Raw genomic sequence first — 25,951 nt, forward strand, 5'->3', positions numbered from 1 at the left:
ATAATATCTCAATGAAAGTAATATCGTAGTTCGTCTATTTAATAGTACAAAATGTGGGACTTGAATAATATTCAAAATAATACAGTCGCGCTCGAAAGCGGTTCAGGAAACAATAATCCGGCCTGGGATAAAAGTCGCGCAGCCAGCGGAAGCGAAATGTTTGCAAACTTTTAAAAAGAGATATCTACTTACTTTAAATTTCTAGAAAGAAACGAATCGTGAAAATGTTCCATTGTTCATGAAATAAAATGCAAATTCCGCTTTTGTGAAGCCATACAATACAGTGCTAAGCACGCGCGTAAGCGATGCAAATGTGTCCAACCTTCAAATACATTTGTTGTTCGCGTTTTTTAAATCTTTAAATACCACTGGAACATAAATCAATAAAAATAGTAATAATAAGACATTTAAACCATACAAAGTCATTATAACACTCGTAACACAATGAAAAACACAAAAAAAAAACAAAATTGAAATAAAAATTAACACAACAAAAAAAAAGGTCGAACACAGAAATATGTTTTACTTTGTTACTAAAATCCGATCGTAAGCATATTACTAAAATATATTTTCTAACTCGTACCAACTGTCAATTTGGACTTTTAAACATTTTTGTGTATCTAAAATTTAATTTAACACTTTTTAAATTATTTATGAGAGTTTTCTTGTAATTTTAATTATTCATAACCATTACTCGGAAAATCTATGTTCTCTAACAGCAAAGAGAGAATTTCAAGAATTACGCTCTTTTAATAATCAAATAACAATGTCATTTTAATTTAATTGAAGGTGTCTTTTGTTGGAATATTTCATAAGTAACTAAGTTCCATTAATTATTCAAAAATATTATTTTAATTTTATTTAACAGTGGTAGACTGCAGTTAAATTTCAAATAAATACCAGCTTGATAACTTTACGCGTTTTTGAGAAAAAGGGTCTTGACAGACAGACGAACGGACAACAAAGTGATTCTATAAGGGTTCCGTTTTTTTCATTCGAGGTACGGAACCCTAAATTTACAGCAGTACTAGCTGTCACCGCAACTCCGTCCGCGCGAAAAAATAAATTAATTATTAGCCTATGTGTTCTTCTAGACTATGTTCTACATGTAAGCCAAATTTCAGCGAGATCCATGCAACCGATACCATCTAATATCCATTCATCCATCCAAATAATTGCATTTATCGTAAGAAGTAAGTAAGATAGTAAGATTTTGGTTTTATCTATTTGAAAATATATGTATTTTAATGCTACGAAATCTTATGATAATTTATTTATATATTTTTACTATTAACTTATACATTTTATCCATGAGATAACGAATACGAACACGACGTTAATCTATCAGTCTCTTTAGGTAAAGGATTACATAAGACTGTATATCTACTCGTACATACTCGTATGTACCCTTATTACCTTTTTGTTTACTTTACATCTTTCATGTTTTATTGGTTATCTTATGTTCTATTTAGTTCTCTATTCTTGTTAGTTATTAACATAATAAGAGCGTCGGTGGCTCAGGAGTCAAGTACTTGACTTGCAATCTGCAGGTCCTGGGTTCGAATCCCGTCATGTACCAATGTGTTCTTCGATTTCCGATTTACATATGTACATTTATCCGACGTTCTTGCGGTGAAGGAAAACATCGTGATAAAATATCTGAGAAGAAATTCAAAGCTATGTGTGAAGTCAACCAACCCACAATTGGCCAGCGTGGTTGACTATGGCCTAATCACCCTTAACTTAGGTTAGACTCTGAGCCTCTCGGTGGGGACGTATAGTGAGCTGATGATGATTAAAATAATAATGATGAAGTAATTTGAAATCGAAAACATTTTAAATACCACTCAACAAAGTTCATGGAACTCTGAATTCACTAAAATAAGCATGTATGAAGAATACATATAAATACTCGTATTCACGTCAACACATGTACGACGAGGTACGTTGAGCGAAATTAAAATTTTCCTATGCAAATTTCTGAGATTCCTCGCGTAGTTCAGTCATAAGACAGACTTAATGGCATGCTGAGGCATAATTAAGCAATTCAAGTTGTAAGTTTTTAGATTTATGCTTTCCATAAAGCTGTAAACTTTTTAAGTGTCCGTTTTAAAGATGATATTAAATTATACTAATTAATAACTTTCGTATTATTAATGTTTTTGTAATAGTTTACTTTGTAAAATAGATCTCTTTGCTACTCTTCGCAACATAATATGGTCATCTTACTAAGATTATAAATACGAATGTTTGGATGGTGTATCTCCCGTACGGTAATCTCACTGAACTCACAAGACCACAGTCTGGAAGACGACATATGTTACAAATTAATTTCATTTCTTAATTCTGCGCGAAGAGTGTCGGTCTGATGTCTTAGACCTGTTTAAGTTTAAGGTAGAACTAGACCGAAACCGACTCCAAAATAACAATAAATGTAAATTAAAGACATATTTCAAGACGGAAAATTGCTTTCTGGGGTATTCATGACATTATTTTGTTACTTTTTAGTGCATTTTGTTTCAGTATGTTATTTTTGTTTGCGAATGTTTTTTTTACGAAGACATTTTTCTTTTTTTCTTAAAAAATTTGTTTTTAAATTATGCTGAGATAATTTGTGATAAGTATCATTAATGTAAAATGAGAATAAGCAGTAAAATAAAGAAGTGGAACAAGCAAATCCTGGCGTGTTAACCTAGTGTTAACTTATTGGTGAAGTTGTGAAGTTTATCTCATCTAGGTTCGCTTTCTCTTTAATACTAAAACTGTATGTAGTTCAAAGTTACGACGAAGCGACGCAAGATGTCATCTGGGCGAGATCTTGAGTTAATCTTCTGATTCTCATGCATGTCACGTGCCACGTAATAATTCTTGTAAGAGACGTGGCTCAGATTATATTAGAATTTAACGTAACATTACTTACGCATCGCTAAACTTAATCTCTTAAATATAACTGTAATACTTGATCGTGATTTATAGTATATTGGAACAGAGAAGTCTTTGAGTGTATTATTACGCATTATAAAAACATAACACTAAAGAAATGATTCTGCTAAATTGAAAGCATTTTTTACATATTAAGAAACGAAGACTCAATGCCATACTCACAGTCCCTGGCTAGATTGGTTCTATCACTAAGTAAGAACAGATTTAGTCGTAGGAGTTTCAGAATGCTAGAGTATTAGAACACTTACAGCAGATTTCTGACACTAAAATCCCCGTTCAAAATATATTGTTATATCTGATTTGACAAAGATAATGAAAGGGATTACGATATATTTTATACAGAGTTAAGTCTCAGAAACTAATTGCCGTCTCTGAGTGTAAGAAAACAAACAAATATAAATACTATGTAATTTAAAGCTTATAAACTAATACTCGCTTATATTATAAAACTTAGACAGTAGACAGTACAGCCTCTACCAATGTTAAAGTTTTAAGTAACACTTTGTTTAAGTTCTGGAGCGTTCCACTTAGTTTATAGTTTCAAAACAATTATATAACTTTTATAATAATACTTAGCGATAAAGACTACAATAATAATGATTGCAAAGTTACTAACTTACAAATAATATCGTATAGAAATTTGGTATGTAGAGTCTAAAACAAAAGTATATGTTCCAAAAATTCAAAAATTATATATCTCTACTCTACTAGTTTATATATACAAATAGACATAATATATATTATTTTATTAAAGACAAACTTTAAATACTGTGCTGGTCTTAAAATTTTAAAAAACTGAAGAAGCTAAAACTAACGCTAAATATGTTTTTATACTAGCTCTCGCCCGCGACTCCGTCCGCACAAAATTAAAAATAATATTATAAAATATTAATTAATAGCCTATGTATTCTCCAGACTATCTTCTACATCTATGTCGAATTTCAGCAAGATCCATGCAGCCGATCTGGAGATACATTCAAACAAACATCCATCGATCCAAACATTCGCATTTATAATATTAGAAAGATCTATCTGTTTTCTCTAGAATACTAGTATCCTAGTTATTAAGATGCTGATGACGCAACTCAAGAAGATAGTACGTGCTTAAAATTTATGTATAGGTTATTCGATCTTAGTGAGTTTGACTAAGTTTTAGAATTAATGCAAGCAATATACATTGAGTAACATGAATCTATCTTTAGTACTATAAACTATCAAACTCAGAGTACGAAAACGATTAAAATTCAGTACACAAAACACTTAATAAAACGTCTCGTATAGTTACTCATATATGCATTGATTCTTTGTTTTAATAACGCGAAATAAATACGTAAAGATAAAGATAAAACAACATATTTTGCAGAAAAAATTGCGAGCAATTTATTAAATAAAAAGGAAGTGCTTCCGTTTGCAATTTTATTTATATTACTTTCCTATTTCAAACCCTTTTCATTTATGTGAACGCGGACGGACGTAAATCTGTTACATATCGGAGATATCCATATTCATAAATAATTTGTAGCTCTGCTTTGATATGCTTCCGTCGGCTAAATTGTACCTTAATATGAAATTCAATTTGGAAACAAAAATATATATTGGACAGCATTTACACGATACCTTTACGGATATATTTTGTAACGCTTTATCGTTTTGGGAGAAATTGAATTTTTTATGATTTAATCGAGTGTTTAAATCTTGGCAAGTAACTGATTTAAAGGTTCAATCATCATCAGCTCACTATATGTCCCCACCGAGGGGCTCGGAGCCTACCCTAAGTTAATGGTGATTAGGCCATAGTCAACCACGCTGGCCAAGTGCAGGTTGGTTGACTTCACACATATCTTTGAATTTCTTCTCAGATATGTGCAGGTTGCATCACGATGTTTTCCTTAACCGTAGGAACGTCGGATAATTTAAAAGGTTATTTTCCTTTAATTGTCGACTTTAGAAGCGATTAAAAATTATTAAGTTAATCTTGCAATATTTGATACTCGGCAATAAACTTTTATATTCTTGTATTTTGACATCCTAAGATAGTTGTCACAAAACTTTAATATGGTAGAGTGCCCGCGTTTATTTAATTACGCATTTTTCAACAAAATGGTAAGTTTTACAAAAAAAATGCCGAGACAGTATTGTAGATCATGAAATTACCTATAAAAAACCTCTACGTACTTTCTTTAAGAGCTATCACTTCTTAGACTTTTACCTGTATGTTGAATTTATTAACTGTTAAAATAATATTGGAGTTGCAAAAATAATAAACTTTACCCAACATCGTTGTGTGTATTCTTTGAATATAATCGTCTACATAAGATGTTGTATTTTGTAAACACAAAAGAACCAACCACAAACAGTCGGGATGAACTCACAATGAGAATATTACCTCTATTCATATAATTATCCCTCTCGACCTTGTCATCGCTTAGAACGCGATCCAACGTGTTAATTAAATTTCTAACTTACCCACAATAAGTTCGGTTAACCCACTAACCTACTGTTATATCGCACCTTAATTATTTACCCTAGGAACAATTATAGTGAAGAAAATTACTCATGCTCCTCTTTGTACTATAGTCAATTGTCGCCCGCGACTCCGTTCGCGCGGGAATAACAAAAACTTTATTAGTAGTCTATGTGTTCTTCCAGGCATGTGCTACATCTATACTAAGCAAGACCCATCCCACCCAGGCATTCTGGAGATACCTTCAAACGAATATCCATCCATCCATCTAAACATTCGCATTTATAATATTAGTAAGATAAGGTTATTAAATAATTTTTAGAAGATTTTTACTTTGATGGACAAGTTTAAAGTTATTTACGAGTTTTTGTATGTATGTATAGATTTTAATATATCTCTAATACATTAAGACTTCTATCCAAACAGACGAACTTATTTTAAAGGGTCATATTAGTATAGTTAGTAGGAATTTTAACCAATTAGAAGAAGACATAAGATAACATAGACAAAAATAAAATAAAAAGTGCATATAAAATTCAATGTGTATCTGTAACTAGTCAAGTTTGAAATACGTAGGAGCAAACATTAATGTTATTACAAACTTCAAAACAAAGTTAAAGTTGAGTCGGTGAGTTTAAACTTGTTCGTAATATCCCTTACTTTATCAATTAATCTTGCATGTCTCACACCGAAGACAAACAAGTTGACAAACATCGTTAGGCATGTTAAACTAACATCACTGGTGCGGCGTAATACAATTTAACATAGCGTAGTTGATAGTGTACAACAAATATTAATGCCATACAGTGATATGACGTAGACTATTTAATACTATTCCAATAACTAAAATTCGATAAAGAATTTTAACAATGGTAGAGCCCGCTTATATCTTCGTACGAATTGGCCGGTTCTCCCAGTGCAATACGACCACACAGACAGACGTCAAATAGAAGAAAATCCACGTTTTGTCTGATGAGTGTGGTACCAGGTGCTTAATTTTAGTCCTTTTTCCATTCCCACCCTTTTACTTATAAGTTAAAGATGTGAAGTGGAAGTGAATTGTCCGGGAAGGGAAATGTGGTCTTTATGTGCATCTCCTCCTCCGTCGATTAAAGATATTTAGGCGATTTTAGTTTTGGAAACCCATGGTTAGTAAATTTACTTTGAAGGATTTTTAAAATGTCACTGTAGAGATGACAATTTATTTACAAAAAAATTTAATTAGCTTTAGTTTATACTTAGCTTTCTTATGTTCTAGTTCTATGTTCATTAATTTTAAAACGGGACTAAATATAATATGTCGTCTTTGTTTCAACGGATAAGCTTTGCATTTTATCATCAAACATTTATTAGTTGTGGAGTCAAAATTATTCTGAAGTGTTCGTCTATTATTTTAAGTTATTATAATTTTATTAACGCAAATCCTTCAAAGTAAGTTCGAGTAGGTCTCATAGTTGAGTAATCAGCAAATGTGAAAGGGATTGAAACTTCGTCTATACCTCTACAAAGTTTAATTAATACCGATCGAATGCACTTTGATTGGACGAACGGAGCTTATGTTACCGTTGGTTTACAATACCAAAATCTATATATATATATATATAAAAGAAAATCGTGTTAGTTACACTATTTATAACTCAAGAACTGCTTTACCGATATGGCTGAAAATTAGTGAGGAGGTAGCTTAGAGCCAGGGACGGACATAGGTTATAATTTATTATTATTTTTTATTTTTCGAATTTATGCCTTGAAGAGCTGCTTTTTATTTAACTTACTAATATTATAAATGCGAATGTTTAGATGGATGTGATGTGGATGGATGGATGAGTGTTAGAAGATATCTCTAGAACGTCTGAACGGATCTCCATTAAATTTGGCATACGTATAGAACATAGTCTAAAAGAACACATAGGCTACACTAATTTAGTTTTTTTATACTTCCACGCGGACGGAGTCGCGGGCGACAGCTAGTATTTTATAAATATATTATAGTATCACTTTTGCATAAAGAATAAGAGAAATTACAATATTTTTGGTATAATTCGAGAGTAGAAAACCATTTTTTGAAACATTTTATCCTATAATGTGTATTATTTTAGAGAGAAAAGATTTGTTTGTTTATTTATTTGTATTGAATATGCTCCAAAATTATTGAGTCGATTAAAATATTCTTTAACTGTTGGGAACCAACGCTATCATTAGGTGACAATCTTACTTCTTACTAATATTATAAATGCAAATGTTACGATGGATGTTTGTTTGAAGGTATCTCCGGAACGGTATAACAGATTTTGATAAAATTTGGCACTGATCTAGAACATAGTTTGGAAGAATACATATGCTACTTTTTAAGTTTTTCTTTAATTCCGCGCGGACGGAGTCGCGGGTGGCAGTTAGTGCATAATAAAAATGATGTTTGTTACTAGATATTTAGGGTTCCGTACCTCATAGGAAAAAACGGAACCCTCATAGGATCACTTTGTTGTCCGCCCGTCCGTCAGTCAAGACCCTTTTTTTAATTCCGCGCGATCGGAGTTTTTAGCAACTGTTATTGTGTATAAATCGACATGAAATTTATTATTTACCATTATATATATTCTATTTAGTTTTATATCTACATTTATAACTAAGTTATCACAGCAATATGATCCAGTATCGTATATTACGTAACACGATATATGTTTTCAACATAAACGTAATATATAAACGATAAGCTACGATATAATAAACATAGTGATGTGTAAGATGAAGATAAATTGATTGCGCAGTAAGCAAGAGGAAATATAAATCTATCAAAGGTAAGCATTCTCACCAGGCCACCAGCCAATCCCAAACTTATAAATCAATATGACACTTATTGCGTAAATGTGAGAAAAATACGTTTCAAATAAATTCTTCAAGTGAAAATTTTCAAATGCTGTTTTAAAAATAAAAAATAAATCTTTTTTGTCCTAAAATTTAACGGCGTTCCTTTTTTAAAAAATCCTTATATACCATTTTTTATCTGTATTAATTAATTTAGAAGTTTTAACTACAAATACTTATGTTTCTGAACTCTAATAATGAACACGATAAATAAATTATAGACAAATTATATTTAATTTTTTTTAATTAGCTGTCGCCTGTAACTCCGACGGTGCTGAATTAAAAAAAAACTTAATAAGCAGATAGTATATGTGTTCATCCAGTCTATTTCTACATTTATGCAAAATTTCAGCAAAATCCGTTGAGACGTTCCGGAGATACCTTCTATCAGACATCCATCTAAACTTTCGCATTTATAATATTACTAACTGTCTTCCGCTACTCCGTCCGCGTGGGATTAAAAACAGATGTTGAGCGATTCTCTGACCAACTCATATTGAGTGAGCTCACAAAATTTCATGAGCATCGGTCAAGCCGTTTCGGAGGAGTATGGGAACGAAAATTGTGACACGAGAATTTTATACATAAGACTAAGTTCTAAATACTAATAAAAAAAAGTACGCAAAAGAATAAACAATAAGTTTATGGATTTATTTGTTCATTAGATTTAATGATAAAAGGGTTTTCGGATACCTTTAGGTATTTAGTTACTTAACAATCTGGCCTAGTTTCTGTGAGCTAATAGTTTGTTTTGATGTGACGTCATAAATCATTTCCCTTGAGATGTCGCGGCCACTGCCGAATGCCCATTTTCGGACTTGTCGTACTTCGTGATTAATTTTAATTCCTAATGGAATACTTGTAAGTGCTATTCTTGTTTATTTGAGTATATATATACAGGGTGTTCCGTAATTAATGAATAATTCTGAAAACAACTAAAAACTAAACTATATTCTCACTTCGTACTCTGATCTCTAATATTATAATTGCGAAAGTTTGGATGTCTGGATGGATAAATGTTTGTTACAAGGTACTAGAACAGTTCAATTGATCTTAATGTATTTACACAGATGTTAAAAGTTAATTAGTCTAGAAGAACACATAGGCTATTTATTACTTTTTTAATACCACGCGTACGAAGTCTCAGGCATGAGATAGCATATAAATAGCTTGTTTCGAATAAAATTTATTACACTTGGTCTAGGTCATGTGGACTTATTGAATACTAAAATATTACTCCTAACTTAACGAGAGTATTGTTTATCATGATTGTACAGAGGTGAAAGGTTTTTGACTACATTTGTACAAGTTGATGCAACAAAGTGAATAATATAATAATTATTTATACAATGTTTCCGAGAGCCAAGTGTTTCCCGTCCAATATTTGTCTACCTTAGCTAACGATGTTTGCTTAGTTGTTAACTCAGCCTTTGAGGACGAGAGTAATTGATAGAGGAAAGATTACCGCAAACATCAAGAGGGTTATATAAATATTCATTAACAGCTATATTATTTTAACAAGAACTAATGCCAATATTACACATTAATATTTAAAGATACTGCTACCAAAGAAAGTTTAAATGGATTGTGAGAAAGATATGACGGCTGAAAGAGACGCATGGAGGAGCAGTACATTCTGTGCCGACCCTCCGTAGGGATAAAGGCAAGTTGACGATGTTTGAAGACACTACTTATGGCTTTCAACTGTCGTCTCATACAAAATATTTACTATTCGGCGACCTTGAACGGCGATTTTAATCGTAGAAATCAAAGGTAATACAATGCGACCGGGGTAATCGAGAGTCAAAAGGATCAAGATATTTTTCTCGTCTATACAGGTTTCTCTATAAGCGAGAAACTCGGGTCCTTCTCGCCTATCCAGATAAAACAGTACATGTAAAAGTGACTTGAATAATTGTAAAAAAAAAACAAAAACACGCGGTTTTTATTTAACTTATTACTTCTTATTAATATTATAAATGCAAATGTTCAGATAGATGGGTTTGAAGGTATCTCCAGAACGGCTGAACGGATCTCGTTAAAATTCGACATACATATATAGAATATAGTCAGGAAAACACATGGGCTACTAATTATGATTTTTATTAATTTGACGCGAACGAAGTCGCGGGCGACCGCTAGTAATGATATAAATCTCTTTCAGAATTTTAAACCGTAGCATTTCACTGCCATGCGACTTTTAATTTTTGACATCTCACTCATACAAGTCTCACGGCAGTGGAAGTCTACGGTATACTGTTAGAATACGTCGTGACCACACATTTAGTGGTCAGGATACGGTGCGGTTATTCAATACAATGCGGTAAGGAACATTTGGTAAAGTCACTCAATGTAACTTACTATCTGTTGCTATGATATGTTAATTGGAATTAATCTAATTGAATATAAAACATTTTCTAGAATAGAAGATAATAGTGAGGATTGACTTGTTTACTTATTGAGAATCAGATTCAGACTCAACATATGCAAGTATCAAGACGTGTTAGTTGTAGTATAAATAATTTTGTTAACGTTTCCTTTAAAAAAAACCTGGGACACAGAAGCGCTTGGATTAAAAACTGTTTATTCAAGATATCGCAATTCTTTTGTTTTCTAAGCTTTAATCCGTTTAATTGCCTTCGGTTTTGAATCGAAGCCATTTGCTTATCCAATGGATTATAATGTTATATTAAACATTTATTTTAATCAAGATGTATGTTTGTCGGATTCGATTAGAATTCACATTAACTTACTTTACCTCCTTTCTAAATCTTCGGATATTTGCAAAAAAAAACAATAAGTTTACTCGTTTTAGACAATTTTAGTTAGAATCCTTTTGCGCGAATGACGTGCTTTCCTTACAAAGTCCAGTATCAGAAAGGATGTGGGGACAAAAACATCGATATTTTAGTAAGGCTAGTGTTGGGTCAATACGCTGCCACATTTTCGGATTTTCTTCCTAATACTAGTTTTGTAAACGCTATTCGCATTTAAATGTATGAATACATGGATGTTTGTTAGGAAGTACATCCATAACTCTTCCACGGATCTCGTTAAAATGTGTTATAGATGTAAACAAAGCCTGGAAGAACACATAGGCTACTAATTAAATTTTTCTTTTCCACGCAGACGGAGTCGAGACCGACAGCTAGTATTTACTAAATGTCCATTGAATATGAAGGTTTACCTCCTTGTACCACGAAATGACAGAACAATAACTCATCAGTACTTTCCGGCATCATTAATCATGAGCCGTCCCATTAGTCAAGCAGTAAGGATTAGACCAGCAAAGTGTGACATGAAATATTTTGTCTACATAACATTTGGCACCTGCTTCTTATTATGGCAATTATCGCAATACATTAGATAAAGAGATTTATTTTTCACATAAGACAGTTGAATCATTTTTTTTATTGTTCCACGATAGTGGGTCTAGTATTAAAATTTGTGCAGCGCCCCTATCGGTCGTAAAGTACACTAAAATCTCATTCATTTTGACATAATTGACGATGATAATACGAATACGCTTGTCGCAAACATTCGTGCTAGACCTACTATACAGTCTGTATTTGCGTATGCGTTCAAATGAACAATGGAAAATACTAAAGTCAACTTAGTAGTCAACAATACGTATTAGAAAATCAATTTAGATTAATATTATATAAAAAAACGTTACTGGATTTTTATTTCAATGTAAATATGGAACGAAATTTTGATAAAAATTCAACATTGCTCGATCATGGCAACGGCGTAATACAATTAAATTTAAGGATTTTGTGCTCCATTTTGGTATTTTGCGGTTCAAGCACTTTATATCTGCGGTATTGATTAAATTTGGCCGCGGAAATAATACTCAAATTAATTGATTTTATAATAAGACCATAATTTATTTGGGATCACCTGTGGTTCACTGCAACATACATATAACAATTACTGTGTGATATTATGTTTGATTTCTATCATATATTCCTCCATCTAAACGGAATGAAACCAATACTATTTATTAAAAAAAAATCTGGGAAAGTGCGAGACCGATTCGAGCGCTGAGTGTTCCGTACAAACATATAAGTAAATTTTACGGTTTTCGCATCAATCCCTATATCTCTACTATCAAACGTCGTACAAAGTTTCAAGATTCACGGGAAATACCCTGTAGGTTTTGATTCTCTTGCGAGTGTCGATAATTTGCGGTTTGCGGCATAAACTACAGTGTTTTTTGATTGGGTTGGTTTAGAAGTTTGATTTTTTTCACAGCTCTAAGGGACATTAGACCTGAGTATCTGTCATAAATCCAACTTGATAGTTCCACTCATTCCTGAGAAGAAGGATCGTGACATAAGAATAGGCGGACGGACAACAGAGGGGGTAAGTCCGTTTTTTTTCTTTCGAGGTACGGAACCCTAAAAACGATAACATTATGTACATAACCTATAAAGCTTTAGAAAGTAAATTACGAACACGGGTCACAAGTAACAAGATAACATTATGGGAAATTTTCTATACGTAGAATTGCGTTAATGTCACGTTTTAACCCTTTGACTGCGTCTACAATTATCACCAAAGAATAGACGAAATCTGATAGTAAGTTCTCCACAACTTCACACCAATAACATGTACTAATATATACAAGTTTTATTGTATTCGAAACATCAATATCATTTATGTATGTAATAGGTATAGATCACTCTTGATGTAAAACAATATCTTATATCACTATATTCACCACAGCGAGTTCTCCGGTAATTTATCACTAAATTCAGGTAATGCGGGCCGCGGCTGCGACGCGGGAATATCACTCAGCTGCGACAAATGATAACAACTCGCAATTATTTTAATGAGAATTATATTCCAACCCTTATTCTATGGGGGCGCCACTGTGCCGACATCGAGCAGAGCACGGCCTTGCAGAGTAAGTTTTCCGGGACTTTTGTCACCCCCTTTGAATTTGATAAAGTTGGAAATTGTCATTTTTAGAGTTCCGTACCTAGAAAGAAAAACAACGGAACCCTTATATCATTTTTTGCCGTCTGTCTGTCTATCTATCAAGACCATTTGCCATAAAAAAATTGTCCTTTAAATTACTTTTCAAATAATTGTTTCTTCCATAGCTCTATCGTAAAAGATACTTTTAAACAAGCGAATATACGCTTATAAATGTATTCACATTCAATTCCGCTTTAATATTCCCGAGAGTCGTTTCTTAAGTTCAAACTTTAGTGGAATACGGTACGGAAGTTACTGCTACTGTTGCATTATTTGTTGCAGTTTGTTGCGGTTTAGTTTGCATTCAGGCTAATGCCCTTCGGAGAGCGTTTGCAAAATTAACTGCCTCGTACGACACCTCTGACTTAATAAACCTTGTACTCTATTGTGTATACATGACGACAATAGGAAATAACTAATATTATAAATGCGAATGTTTAGATGGATATTTGTTTGAAGGTATCTCCAGAACGGCCGAAGGGATCTTGCTGAAATTTGGCATAGATGTAGAGCATAATCTGAAAGAACACGTAGTCTACTTATTAACATTTTTTTATTCCGTGCGGACAGAGTCGCGGGCGACAGCTAATTGTTTAATAAAACAGTAAATCAGATTATGTCAGTGAGATTGTTGCTATGATAAAAGATGATTAAAATTATAGATTAGAAAAGGAAAGTAAGAGGCAGAGTTGGTCGGGGCCATCATAGATGAACTTAAATCGTCCAGATTGAATACTCAAGAAGGGCACTGTCATTAAGAGCACTAGAAACTAAGGCGTACATACATAGATGTTTAAATGTAGAAGAAGTGTGAGAGGTGTTCAGTACCGCGATAAGATGAATTTAGTGGCCTCTGCCTAATCTTAAACATTACGGGCGTGAGGTTTGTTGTAAATTTGTGTGTATCGCCTCAAACATAATAGTGTCAAGGCAGCGAACAAGATAGCACTGTTTGGGTTTTAAAAGGCGTCCTGTGTATCACTTAAAAGTATTTACTACTATGCAAAAATGATATATATAAAGATATTTCATCATCATCAGCTCACTATACGTCGCCACCGAGGGGCTCGGATCCTACCCTAAGTTAAGGGTGATTAGACCATAGTCAACCACACTGGCCAAATGCGGGTTGATTTACTTCACACATATATTTTGAATTTCTTCTCAGATATGTGCAGGTTACATCGATGTTTTCCTTCACCGTAAGAACGTCGGACTAATGTACATATGTAAATCAGAAATCGAAAAACACATTGGTACATGGCGGGATTCGAACCCAGGACTTGCAGATTGCAAATCAAGTGCTTGACCCCTGAGCCACCGACGCTTTAAATAGAGATATTTACCACGATACAATAATTCTATTCACCGATCAAGGATTAAGTTAATGATGCATGAATAGAGTAACAAAATACATCTGACCTTGATAATATTATGAAATAATATTTTTTCCTCAATACATTAGTCGAAGGCATTTACTTGTATTATCGATAAGACTTTGTTTGCGAAGTAAGCATGCATGGGATCCATCAATAACAGCTATTCACGCACGAACAATCAAATAAATTGTTACACAATTGTTTTCCAGCTTGCAGTAAACCGCAAAAGAGAAATCCAATTTGTTACATAGAATAATCGTAGCTGGCTTAGTAAGATATAAGCGTATTCAATCGATATTACGTGTGATTTGAGAACAATTATAAGCTTTTGTTTTATGTGACCGTAAAATTTTGTTTTTTATCGAACACTGATACAGAGTAACTGAAATGTAAAAAATACTTCATAATAAGGCATAGTTTTTACTTAACTATTGTCTTTTTCGTAATTTACAATGTTAAATCACGACATCGGTTTTTCAACGGTTAGGAGAGCTTGCAATAACTTCTTAGTCTAGCTGTACCGGCGCTATACCATGATCACACAGAAGACTTGAAGTGTTAATAATTTCGCGTTTCGTCTGATGAATATTCGTGAAAACTTTAGTCTTCTTCTTCCATCTTTTTCGTACAAGGAAATGGGAAGTGGATTTGTTGGGGAGATGCATATGTAGGGGAATATTCTCTTTCTGCAAAGCATACGCAAATGTGGATGCCTTTGGTTAGCAGTCATATCGCTATTTTGGCGAACTCCCATGGATGCTTGTTCGTTCCTCACTCTTTTCTGTAATCCTCCACCGACACTGCCGCTTGCTTTCTTGCCATAAATTTCCTTTATTAATCTGTTACTACTGCTAATGTGAAAAAAGTTTTTATATAACAAGTGTCAGGTAAGTAAAGTTAAAGTGATACAATTAAAATTTGTCAGCGTAACTAAAATAATATTGCTTTTGTGCTATAATAAAAGTTGTGTGACAGTTTTGAAACTATAAAGTAAGAGTGGAAAGTACTAGAACTTAAGACAGTGTTACTTTTAGTTGTTGCGAGTCGCAATCAGACTAATGCTGTTTGAGAAATGTTTGAACAAAGGATTCATTTCTTAAACTGTCATTTTACTTAAAGTTTTGATCTCATTGTTGATACTATAATATTTTATTGTTTTTAATTTAAATGTACTTATAGACTAAATTAACGGTAAACGACTATGTATTTTCGTACAAATGTTTGATGAAAACTGACGATAATTAATCATTTTACAAAACTAGAAGACTAAGGGATCGAATAACGAACTTTAGTGCGTCAAGTACTAAAGACTATGAAAATATTCAATTTTATTTTAAAAAAATCCAAAAACTTAACTACATATCAGATTTCAATGGACTAAGATACAACATTTTTCATTAACCTCACAATCGCGCGCTTCTTTGAACAAAAGTTTTTCTGGACAAGTCGCGTCTCGATCCATACAGAGACCGCCACGACGATGACATCTGTTCTCTGATAGCGGCACTGTAAGCAAAACCATAAAGCTTTTATAAAACAAGCTTCTGATTCCGTTCAAATAACGATAGAAAAATTTCCCACGAGATTTTTATCAACCCTCTGTTCTTAGAACGTCTGAAATTCCATAAGTTTATTAAAAAGCCTTTTTAAAATATTTCAATCATATTTTATGTTCTAAAAATAAAGAAAAATGGTCTCTAATAATAAAAAAGTCTTTAAGCATTTGTGTAGTATATACCTATGTTATAAATTATTTTAATATTATAAATTCGAATGTTTAGATGGATGGATGGATGTTTGTTTGAAGGTATCTCCGGAAGGGCTCAAAGAGTCTCGCTAAAATTTGACATATATGTAGAACATAGTCCGAAAGAATGCAAAAGCTACTAAGTTTTTTCAATATCGCGCAGACGCATGCAAATTCATGCAATGCTTATGCAAAAGGAGTGAGACAAATAACGATAAGATCAGACTAAATAATATTGCCTACCAATCGACTACTTATATTAAAGTGAATATTTTGCAGCACAGTCGTTGTTTAGAGGCGCTAAACTTACGTGAATAGCAGCATTCGATGTTCATCCTCTGTTGCAGCGGACACAGGCCGCCGAGAGATCGTTGTCCCTCGGGACATTCAACAGTCGGGATGCAAATACCTCCGAAACTCAAACATGGTATTTCATTGAACGTATCTGCAATAGTTCAAGATAAAGACTAATTCAAGTTTTGTAAGTGATATTCCAACTCATACTGTATTAATATTAGATATTCAATCTTTCTACCTTACTAATATTATAAATGCGAATGTTTGAATGCATGGATGTTTGTTAGAAAGTATCACTAGAACGGCTGCATTGATCTAGCTAATTCCTTAGTTTTTAATTCCGCGCGGACGGAGTCGCGGGCGAAGTACAGTATCAGTATAATTTTGTTGAACAGCATTCACCTTATTGCTTATTATAATTGATTTAACATGTATCAAGTAAATTTAGGTGCAAAAATTGATTTATTGGACTTTAATAAATTCAACGAAATCAAATTTAAACTAGTTAAGCTTAGCTGAGAAACACTTCTATTGCTAAAACGATAGTTTTTTAGTTGAATTATTTTCACAATTGCGTGTATGTATATCCCATAGAAAAAATCATACTAACCGCTCTTGTTTTCATCCTTATTTAAGTAAGGTAACACTGTCGCACATGTGGTGGATATTAACACAAGGATTGAAACGTTGATAATCAACATTTTAAACACTACAGAGCAAGCTTCTCTGCATCCAATGTATTTTGTTGTGGAACTCTAACACATTTATACAATTGCGCCCGCATCTATACTATGCAAATTAACTTTTCAATTCGATAACAATTGTTTATTACACGGGTTTTTTGCTATATTCATGTTTATTTATCTCTTTGATATATATTTAGTCTTTTATGAAATTGTCAAAGTACGGGCTATTATCAATTTCATTGTTGATTGTGTTAAAGTTTTGTCATCAATTTGACTCGACATTATATTATTGATTGATAGTTGTGGGTAGATCATTATTATGTGTCGAAGTCAACAAAGATGATAAAAAGAGATAAAGTGATTGAAAAGGACATACTTACGATTGACGTACTAATACACAATATTTGGGGCATTAGTTAAACCAAAAGACATCAGAGGTAATTTTTTAAGCTTTATTTTTTATGCATAAGCATATTTTTAAAGCAGATTCTCATTTTTCTGTTATGATTTATTCATTAGCAGCATTTTTCATTTATCGTGCAATCACCACCCTCGAAGAACGTAATTTTTTCATCACAATCTTCATAACGAGAAACACACATCCCTCCATTTTTAGCACATGCTTCACCCGTTAAAGATCCTGTAAAAAATAAAAATATTCAAAAATAACCAATTGTTATTATATACTTTTTGTGGCCCGCGACACCGTCCGCTTGGGATAAAAAAAAACTTGGTAAGTAGCCTATGTGTTCGTCCAGACTATTTTCTACATCTGTGCTGAATTTCATCAAGATCCGTTTGTTCGTTCCGAAGGTACCTTCAAACATCCATCTATTATCTATTAATATTTAAGTCTGATATTCTTTAACAAAGCGTACTTTACAGTCAGAAGACGTGCTAAAAGTAGAGACAAAATAGAAAACATACTTAGGTCACAACAATCAATGTCTTGCTGTTCTTGCGCAGGACACAACCCTTTAACCAGTGATCGCCTGTCTTCAGGGCACAGGTTGATGTTTAAACAATTCCCTCCGATTGCGAGGCAAGGAAGCTCATTCCTGGTCGATGGAGGGACTTCAACTGAAAAAGATAAGGTAAAATTGATGTATTACTTACTCTGTAAACAGATACATAATGTTTTGGTGCTTTCCTCAATATTCTCAATGAAACAATGAACAAGTTAGCACTAAATTACTTTACCACATTCTGCTTCATTATAAGTGATCTTGGATACGATAATATTAAAGCAAATAAATATAAAACCTTAACAAGCATGCCTAAATTCACAGCATCTGTGTGCAATACAAGTTAGTATTATGGGATAAGATGTGAGAATTTTGTACGAACATTAAAACGATTTTATTTTGTTTCTATGCTTGTTTATATATTGTTCGCATTCGCATTCTATTGTCTACAAATAGTGTCACTTCTCGCTTACCGATGGCATCATAAAAATATTCTAACTCTATATTTCAACTGTCAAATATTTACAGAACTATATATTTAGTTTGTTGTTACAGCTATTTTCTTATAGTCATATGAATGTGCCTTTTTTGTACAAGTCTTTGGGAATGTACACTCGGTATTACCAGTCCTGATGCCCATAAATACGTAAGCTAAAAAGAAGAAGCAAAACACTTACCAATATTTCGACTTATTAGCTTATTTCCACTTGATTCAATTCCCTTTGTTGAATAGGCGATCACTTGAGCCAAAATAACACAGCACATAAAACTCTTAAACCACATTTTGTTCTTGTTAAATCAACACTAAACGTTTCTAAATTATTTAACTTACTCCGCTGAACTCTGTTGTGTTTTAAATGTGAATATGATAAGACTTAAATGCAGACATTTCCTTTGTAGATAGAGGTCTGTGTACATCGAAACTAGATTGTATTTTGTCTCACTCTAAATGCCTACTTTTATATAATATTATTATTTTTAACAATAAGTTTTTGAACTCCCATTTTTTTATATTTGTCTTACGAAGTTTGGTACGTATGTGGAAGTTTTTATAAGACAGATATGTATGTACGCAGTATATCTGTGATCTGTTTTAAAGTCTTCTTTAATTGTAACCTCCCCCCCCCTCTCCTACTCCCCATCTATGAACTAGAGAACAGAGAAAGGAATATCTATGTTACTAGCCTATGTTGTACACTTATAAGTTACAAAATTTCTCTTAAAGTAACAGATGTTTACAAATTGTTAACTTGATATCTTTTGAAGCATTCCCCTTTGAGATCTACACAATTTATCTTTCATCAACTGTATTTTAAGGGGAATTGAATGGATGGAAAGTTTTATTAAAATTATACCAACCGCTAACGGATGGAAACATTAAAATAATATCTGCTTTTATAGCGCCGGCTGGCACAAGGCCAAATGTCTCCGACTTTAACATTACAATGTTAACTAGTACGTTTAATTGTTATTCCAGTCGTTTGTAATGATATTACATTTAAAACTGTCGGTTTATCACGCTCGTATATCTCACTTAATTAGCTCTACGTGCATTCAAAGACCTCAATTTTTTGTCTGTGGGACATTTTTATCATTTTTACGTACGCCTCTAAAATGCAGTATGCATTTTGTTTCAGTAATACACTATTTATTACATATAGAAACATAAAATGTGAATTAGTAACAATTATTTGAAAACTTGAAAAAACAAAACTTCTAGTTACGTAAATTTAATTGTAGATGGCGTTGTCTTTAATCTTTAATGTTGATTCATAAAAGATTCCTCAAACATTTTTGTACCAATTCCTTTTTCATTACAAATTCTGAAAAACAAGCACATAAATAACTACATTAAATAATAAAAGAAAAGTACGAGTAAGACACACAAATATAATCCAAGCAGGTTTCTCACTCCCTGAAGCACATTAGTCCTTCTTATCCACTAAATAAAATAAATTTATATAAACCTCGGAGCTCGCCCGCTATAAACACCGGCGATTTTTCCGCATTTCTAAATCCCTGTATTCGATGTTCAACGTTTAATTTACCGAGCGTTGATATCATAACACAAAAAAGATTGTTTATACGTAATTTTAAAATATCTTTTTTAAATTATTTCCGTGCAAAAGTAGTGAAACTCGAACTTAACTATACAAAAATTTAAAAATTCAATGAACACGAAATGTTATGTAATCAATCGAAGAATTAAATTAAGGATTTTTTTGAGTTAAGACGAAACTTTTGCGGGCTTGTAAGTGCAGTAATATAATAATGATTTAGGAACGCATAGAGAAGAAACATACAAAAATTGAATAGTGGTTATATAGACTTACAGTAATTGAATGACTAATTAATTAAACTACCAAAATAATACTATAAACTATATACTAAAACTAAACCAAACTAAAAATAAAATTAAATGATATAAAAAATCGACCCCAAATCGCTGCGGTCGCACGGTAGGGTCCCCAAGAGGCTGGCGGCATTTCCCCGTTGGATGGCCAGGCTCAACCTTTGGCCGAAATGTGCACCAGCCCTTGGATCCCCTGAGGCGTCGATGAGGCGTGCGGAAATCTCCTTAAACAGGCGACGGGCTTCCGCACCCCAAGGCCCCAAGGTCTATAAGGTCTAAGGTTATATAGATGTATATGAAAAAAAAAGTAAATTGGCAGCTAAAATAATATTTTTTTAATTTAACCGTAGAATTTCTAGCGCAAACTATAATTTTGGATACTGGCAATATATAAGAAACCTTTTTTTACATTTTTAATATGAGTAATTTACGAATTAAAATTTAACTAATCATGAACGATCATGAAATCTCCCAATGGGCAGTAATGAATCGCATCAAAATGCTGGCTTAATATATTGCCGTCTATTTCAATAAGCGGCCGGCAGAGGGCAGCACAGGCCGTTAATTAGCCATACGTGACACGTGACACACGCAGATTTCTGTCCATTAACTTGACAATAAATAACTATTATACCAAACATAATTGCAGCAATATTTACGATGCGAAATTGGACTTTATTGCCTTGAGAGCAGCGACGAATTAAATTTAATTATTTTACTTTAAAATATTATTGTTAACATTTTAATAGTTTGTAGGTAAACGTATAATTTAACATATATTATGAATGCGAAAGTTTAAATGGATGCATGTTTGTTAGGCAGTATTTCCGGAACGGCTATTCCGATCTCGCTGATATTTTGCATAGATGTAGAACATAGTCTGAAAGAACACATAGGCTACTAATTAAGTTTTTTTTTAAATCCTCGCGGACGCAGTCTAGGGTTGATAAGATAAAGAATGAATCTATGTTACTTATAAGATTAAAATAGTAGTCGTTTAAAATATCACATTAAAATATTCAATTTAAAATAGGATAATGATACAAAATGTGAAGAAAAAATGTTATACATTTGACGATTGAAAGTGTCTTAAATTAAGAACATAATTTAAGTCACTTTGTAGTTAAATGTATATTAAGTTAATCTAAGTTATTCTTGTGTATACTTCAAATGTATACTGCAATATTCAACATCAGTAGTAACCTGTCCGAAGCATTGTCATTTGTACTGCGAGGAAACGTCCTGACTCCGATTTAAGTGTTATTGTCGGTCTGAAGTAGCCAACTAAATACACCAGCATGCAAACGGTCAATAATACTTGGCTCATGTAACTTGAGATGTACAGCAACAAACTTGAAGTACAGTCCGGCTCAAAAGTATTGTAGGTTTCATATATCAAAACCAAATTATAGGCTGTGTTAGAATCAATCTTTATAAAATTCTCGTGTCACAATGTTAGTTACCATATTCCTCCGAAACGGCTTGACCGATTTTTATGAAATTTTGTATGCATATTCATTAGGTCTGAGAAGCGGTTACTATCTATTTTTTAATCCACCGCGGACAGACAATCTTATTAATATTATAAATGCGAATGTTTAGATGGATCGATGGATTATTGGATGTTTGTTTAAAGGTATCTGCAGAACGGCTCAACGGATCTCGATGAAATTTGGCATACATATAGCACATAAACGGACATAAGAGACGATTAAATACGGAGTCGGTCGCCCGCGACACCGTATTTGTTTTTAAAAGTAGATCTTGTTTGTAAAATTAAAAAATAATAGAATCAGATTTAGATGTGATATTATTAATTATATAATACATAGGAAGGGTCAATATGTAACAAAATAACTTATGTAAAATATTTAATTTAAGCTTCATTTGAATTTGTTCAAGCAATTTTTTGTATTGCTGTTAAAATGTGCTGCAAAAATGTGGAATACGTTCAGTTCTAAATTGAGCTCTAGTGCTTGTTAATATTTTAAAGTCGATCTCAAGAGTATGGATGAATTTAGGACGTACATAGTAGAGCGTTTTGTACATCATTTTATTCAGTTAAACTTACTGAAATGGTCGTGTAGAAAGTAGCAGTTTTAAAGAGTGGTAGAACCCGCTTTAACATCTTCGCACGAATTGGCCAAGTTCGCCCGGTGAAATACCACCACCACACAGAAAACAGGCGTGAAGTGGAAGCAATTCCGCGTTTCGTCTGATGAGTGTGCGTCCCTGAGGCCTAATTTAGTCCTCTTTCCCCTCCCACCCTTTTCTTATAAGGAAAGGATGGGAAGTGGAAGTGGACTTTCCGGATGAGAGGATGCATGGAAAGGAATTTTCTTTCTGTGCATCCTCTCCTCCGTCGATTAAAGGTAGGCAACGCATATGCAATTGCGTATGTCTATGGGCAACGGTCACTTCGCTACTTCAGCGATTTCAGGTGGCCGCTCGCTCATTTACCACCTCATGATAAAAAAGTAGACATAATATTATGTGATTCTTCATAATATTTGTATATATATATATATATAAGTTTTAATTATGAAAGTTTATATTCAAATCATATTTACAACAATTCTGAACTTACAAAAATAAAATCTATGATCCAAAGATGTATATTTTGATATGTAGATAATAAAAGGTATATATGAGTTTATACATAAATAATTTAAAGTCATATCTTCGATAAAATATGCTTATAGTTATGTTATGTTTTTAGTTTATTACATAAATCATATTAAAACTCTTAACTAATAATTTACACATGTCTGAAGCAGTTATTTAATGTTTATAGTTGGGAGGTTTGAATGCGGACCCTGATAAGTTATTGCTTGTTTCCATTAAAATACCCTCATATGTTAAAAGTGGTCGATGTCTAACAGCTTATAGAGATTTACAATCTACGAGTATCTTTTAGATGTTAACTATTTTGTTTAAAAGTACTTTTCAAGATTTGTTCAAGATGTTAAGAAATTCATTCTATATTAAAAACTTATTCGGTATGTTACTAAATATTAGAATGAAAGCTTATACTTATTTTGAAAATAGCTGCCGACCGCGACTTCTTCCGGGCGGAATTAAAAAAAAACGTAATTAGTAGCCTATGTGTTATTCCAGACTGTGTTCTACTTTGCCGAATTTCAACGAGAGCCCTGCAAGTGTTCTGAAGATACCTTCAAACAAACATCCATACATCCAAACATTCACATTTATAGTATTAGTAAGATTACCTTATTAAATTTAACAAACATATTTTCAATTGCAAAAATTATATTTCCATTAATAAATAGGAAAACTACTGAGTAGCACGTTTTTTTTTAGATTTTCTTTAAAATGTAAATATGCATTACGGTTTACATAAATTATTCAAGACGTACCTTTTTAAATGTAAAAGCTTTCACTGCAATTCAAATGAATAAAATGAATATATTAAAAAAAATCGAAATTATTCATTTTTAAATAGACGTGTTATAAGTACTGACACACAAACTAACTGTAATATTTAAATGTTATTAAGATTTTATGATTGTCTAAAATAATTAAACTTTAGTATAGTATAGATTAATTTATTTGAGAAGACTGTTGGGTGATCAACTTTAACGAGTCAAGCTAATATTAGTCCCGTTTCCCTACGCACTGATTTCTTATAACGAAAGGATGGAGAGGGGAAGTGGAAAGGGAAAACATACTATTCCAGTGCGTCCCTTCATGTATCGATTAAAGATAGGTAATGCATCTGCAATTGTGGATGTCTATGGGCAGAGACCACTTCGGTGTTTCGGCGAATTAATTTGCAGCGCCATCGTTTGCCACCTTATGATATAAGAAGAATACTATTAATTAAAGTAGCATTTAATAATAAGTAGCACTTAATTGAATTTAATCTGTACTTTATGAACAAACGCTCGAGTAGATTTAATTTTGAGTGAAACACTTTGATTTACGATTTCCTACGGTAGTACGGTTCATTGTTTCTCTTAAATATTTCACAATTTGTAATTATAATATCCTGTAATTTAAATGTATCACTGAATAACAAAAATATACTTTACAAATAAATAAATTAATCCTCTCTATATTTATTGGTAAATTTTCGTTATAAATGGGCTTTCATCATCATCAGCTCACTATACGTCCCCACCGAGGGGCTCGGAGCCTACCCTAAATTAAGGGTGATTAGGCCATAGTCAACCACGCTGGCCAAGTGCGGGTTGGTTGACTTCACACATATCTTTGAACCTCCTCTCAGACATGTGCAGGTTGCAACACGATGTTTTCCTTCACTGTAAGAACGTCGGATAAATGTACATATGTAAATCGTAAATAGAAAAACACATTGGTACATGGCGGGATTTGAACCCAGGACCTGCAGATTGCAAGTCAAGTGCTTGACCCCTGAGCCACCGACGAAATTGGCTTTAGCTCTCTCTATTCATAGGATGAAAAGCGGAATGTTATTCCGAACGTTACAATTACTCTGTTATACTTCGTTTTAATACTGTATACACTCTGATGACCTAATTTTCTAAAATAAGGAATATATAATTTACGATTGATTGGAACAAACCAATATTAATTTATGGTTAAAAGTAAAATGAAAATAAAAAATTTGCACACCATTATTTGTGAGGATATGTCGAAAGGTAAACGTTTTCCTAAAAGGGAATTTTCTAGGAAACCTTTAAGTCATTATAATTTTATTCATGTTGTTTCACATTGATTCAAGAATATAGTTTGGATGAGGTATTATAATCTTGTGTTACAGTTAAATATCAGATTTAATTAGTCATTAATTAAGAAAACCCATATAAAAAGTTATCGACATAGCCCACCACATTAGCACACTGAAGTGGCAATGGGCCGGTAATATAACCCGAAGAACCGATAAACGTTGTAGTAGACGAGTTTTTGAGTGGAGACCGCGGGTCCGCAAACGTAGCGTAGGACGTCCTCAGACTCGGTGGAGCGATGATCTTCGCAAGCAGCTGGCAAGAGCTGGATGAGAATGACCGAAGATCGTGCTCAGTGGCGTGCCATAGGAGAGGTCTATTTCCAGCAGGGGACGAATATGTGCTGATGATGATGATATTAAAAGTAAGTATAAAATGCCACATCAAAGTTAATATTTTGTATTCGTATATCAATGTATTACGTCACAGGCGCATTCCGCGAGAGCGTTATGAAATTTGCGCATTCATTGTTTTGGAAAAATGAAAGCAAAAAGCAATTTTCCGAAGCATCGGGGAATTTCGACATCACATGTTCCAAC

General features: G+C 33.0%; 2 protein-coding genes across 2 annotated transcripts; both read right to left on the reverse strand.

The window, feature by feature from the left end:
* Positions 1-15,947: 15,947 nt before the first annotated feature.
* Positions 15,948-17,705, reverse strand: LOC106127552 (uncharacterized). The gene is made up of 3 exons (XM_013325655.1): positions 17,289-17,705; positions 16,692-16,826; positions 15,948-16,140 (listed from the first exon to the last, which is right to left on the reverse strand). The coding sequence occupies exons 1-3, from the start codon at positions 17,377-17,379 to the stop codon at positions 16,004-16,006; spliced, it is 363 nt and encodes a 120-aa protein (XP_013181109.1). The 5' UTR covers positions 17,380-17,705; the 3' UTR covers positions 15,948-16,003.
* Positions 17,706-17,802: 97 nt separating this feature from the next.
* LOC106127551 (uncharacterized) lies at positions 17,803-19,206 on the reverse strand. The gene is made up of 3 exons (XM_013325653.1): positions 19,007-19,206; positions 18,292-18,444; positions 17,803-18,004 (listed from the first exon to the last, which is right to left on the reverse strand). Exons 1-3 carry the CDS (start codon positions 19,110-19,112, stop codon positions 17,880-17,882), a joined length of 384 nt encoding a protein of 127 aa, XP_013181107.1. The 5' UTR covers positions 19,113-19,206; the 3' UTR covers positions 17,803-17,879.
* Positions 19,207-25,951: the final 6,745 nt, after the last annotated feature.

This window comes from Papilio xuthus, unplaced genomic scaffold (assembly GCF_000836235.2).
Source record: "Papilio xuthus unplaced genomic scaffold, Pxut_1.1 DF824655.1, whole genome shotgun sequence".
Classification (NCBI taxonomy): Eukaryota; Metazoa; Arthropoda; class Insecta; order Lepidoptera; family Papilionidae; genus Papilio; species Papilio xuthus.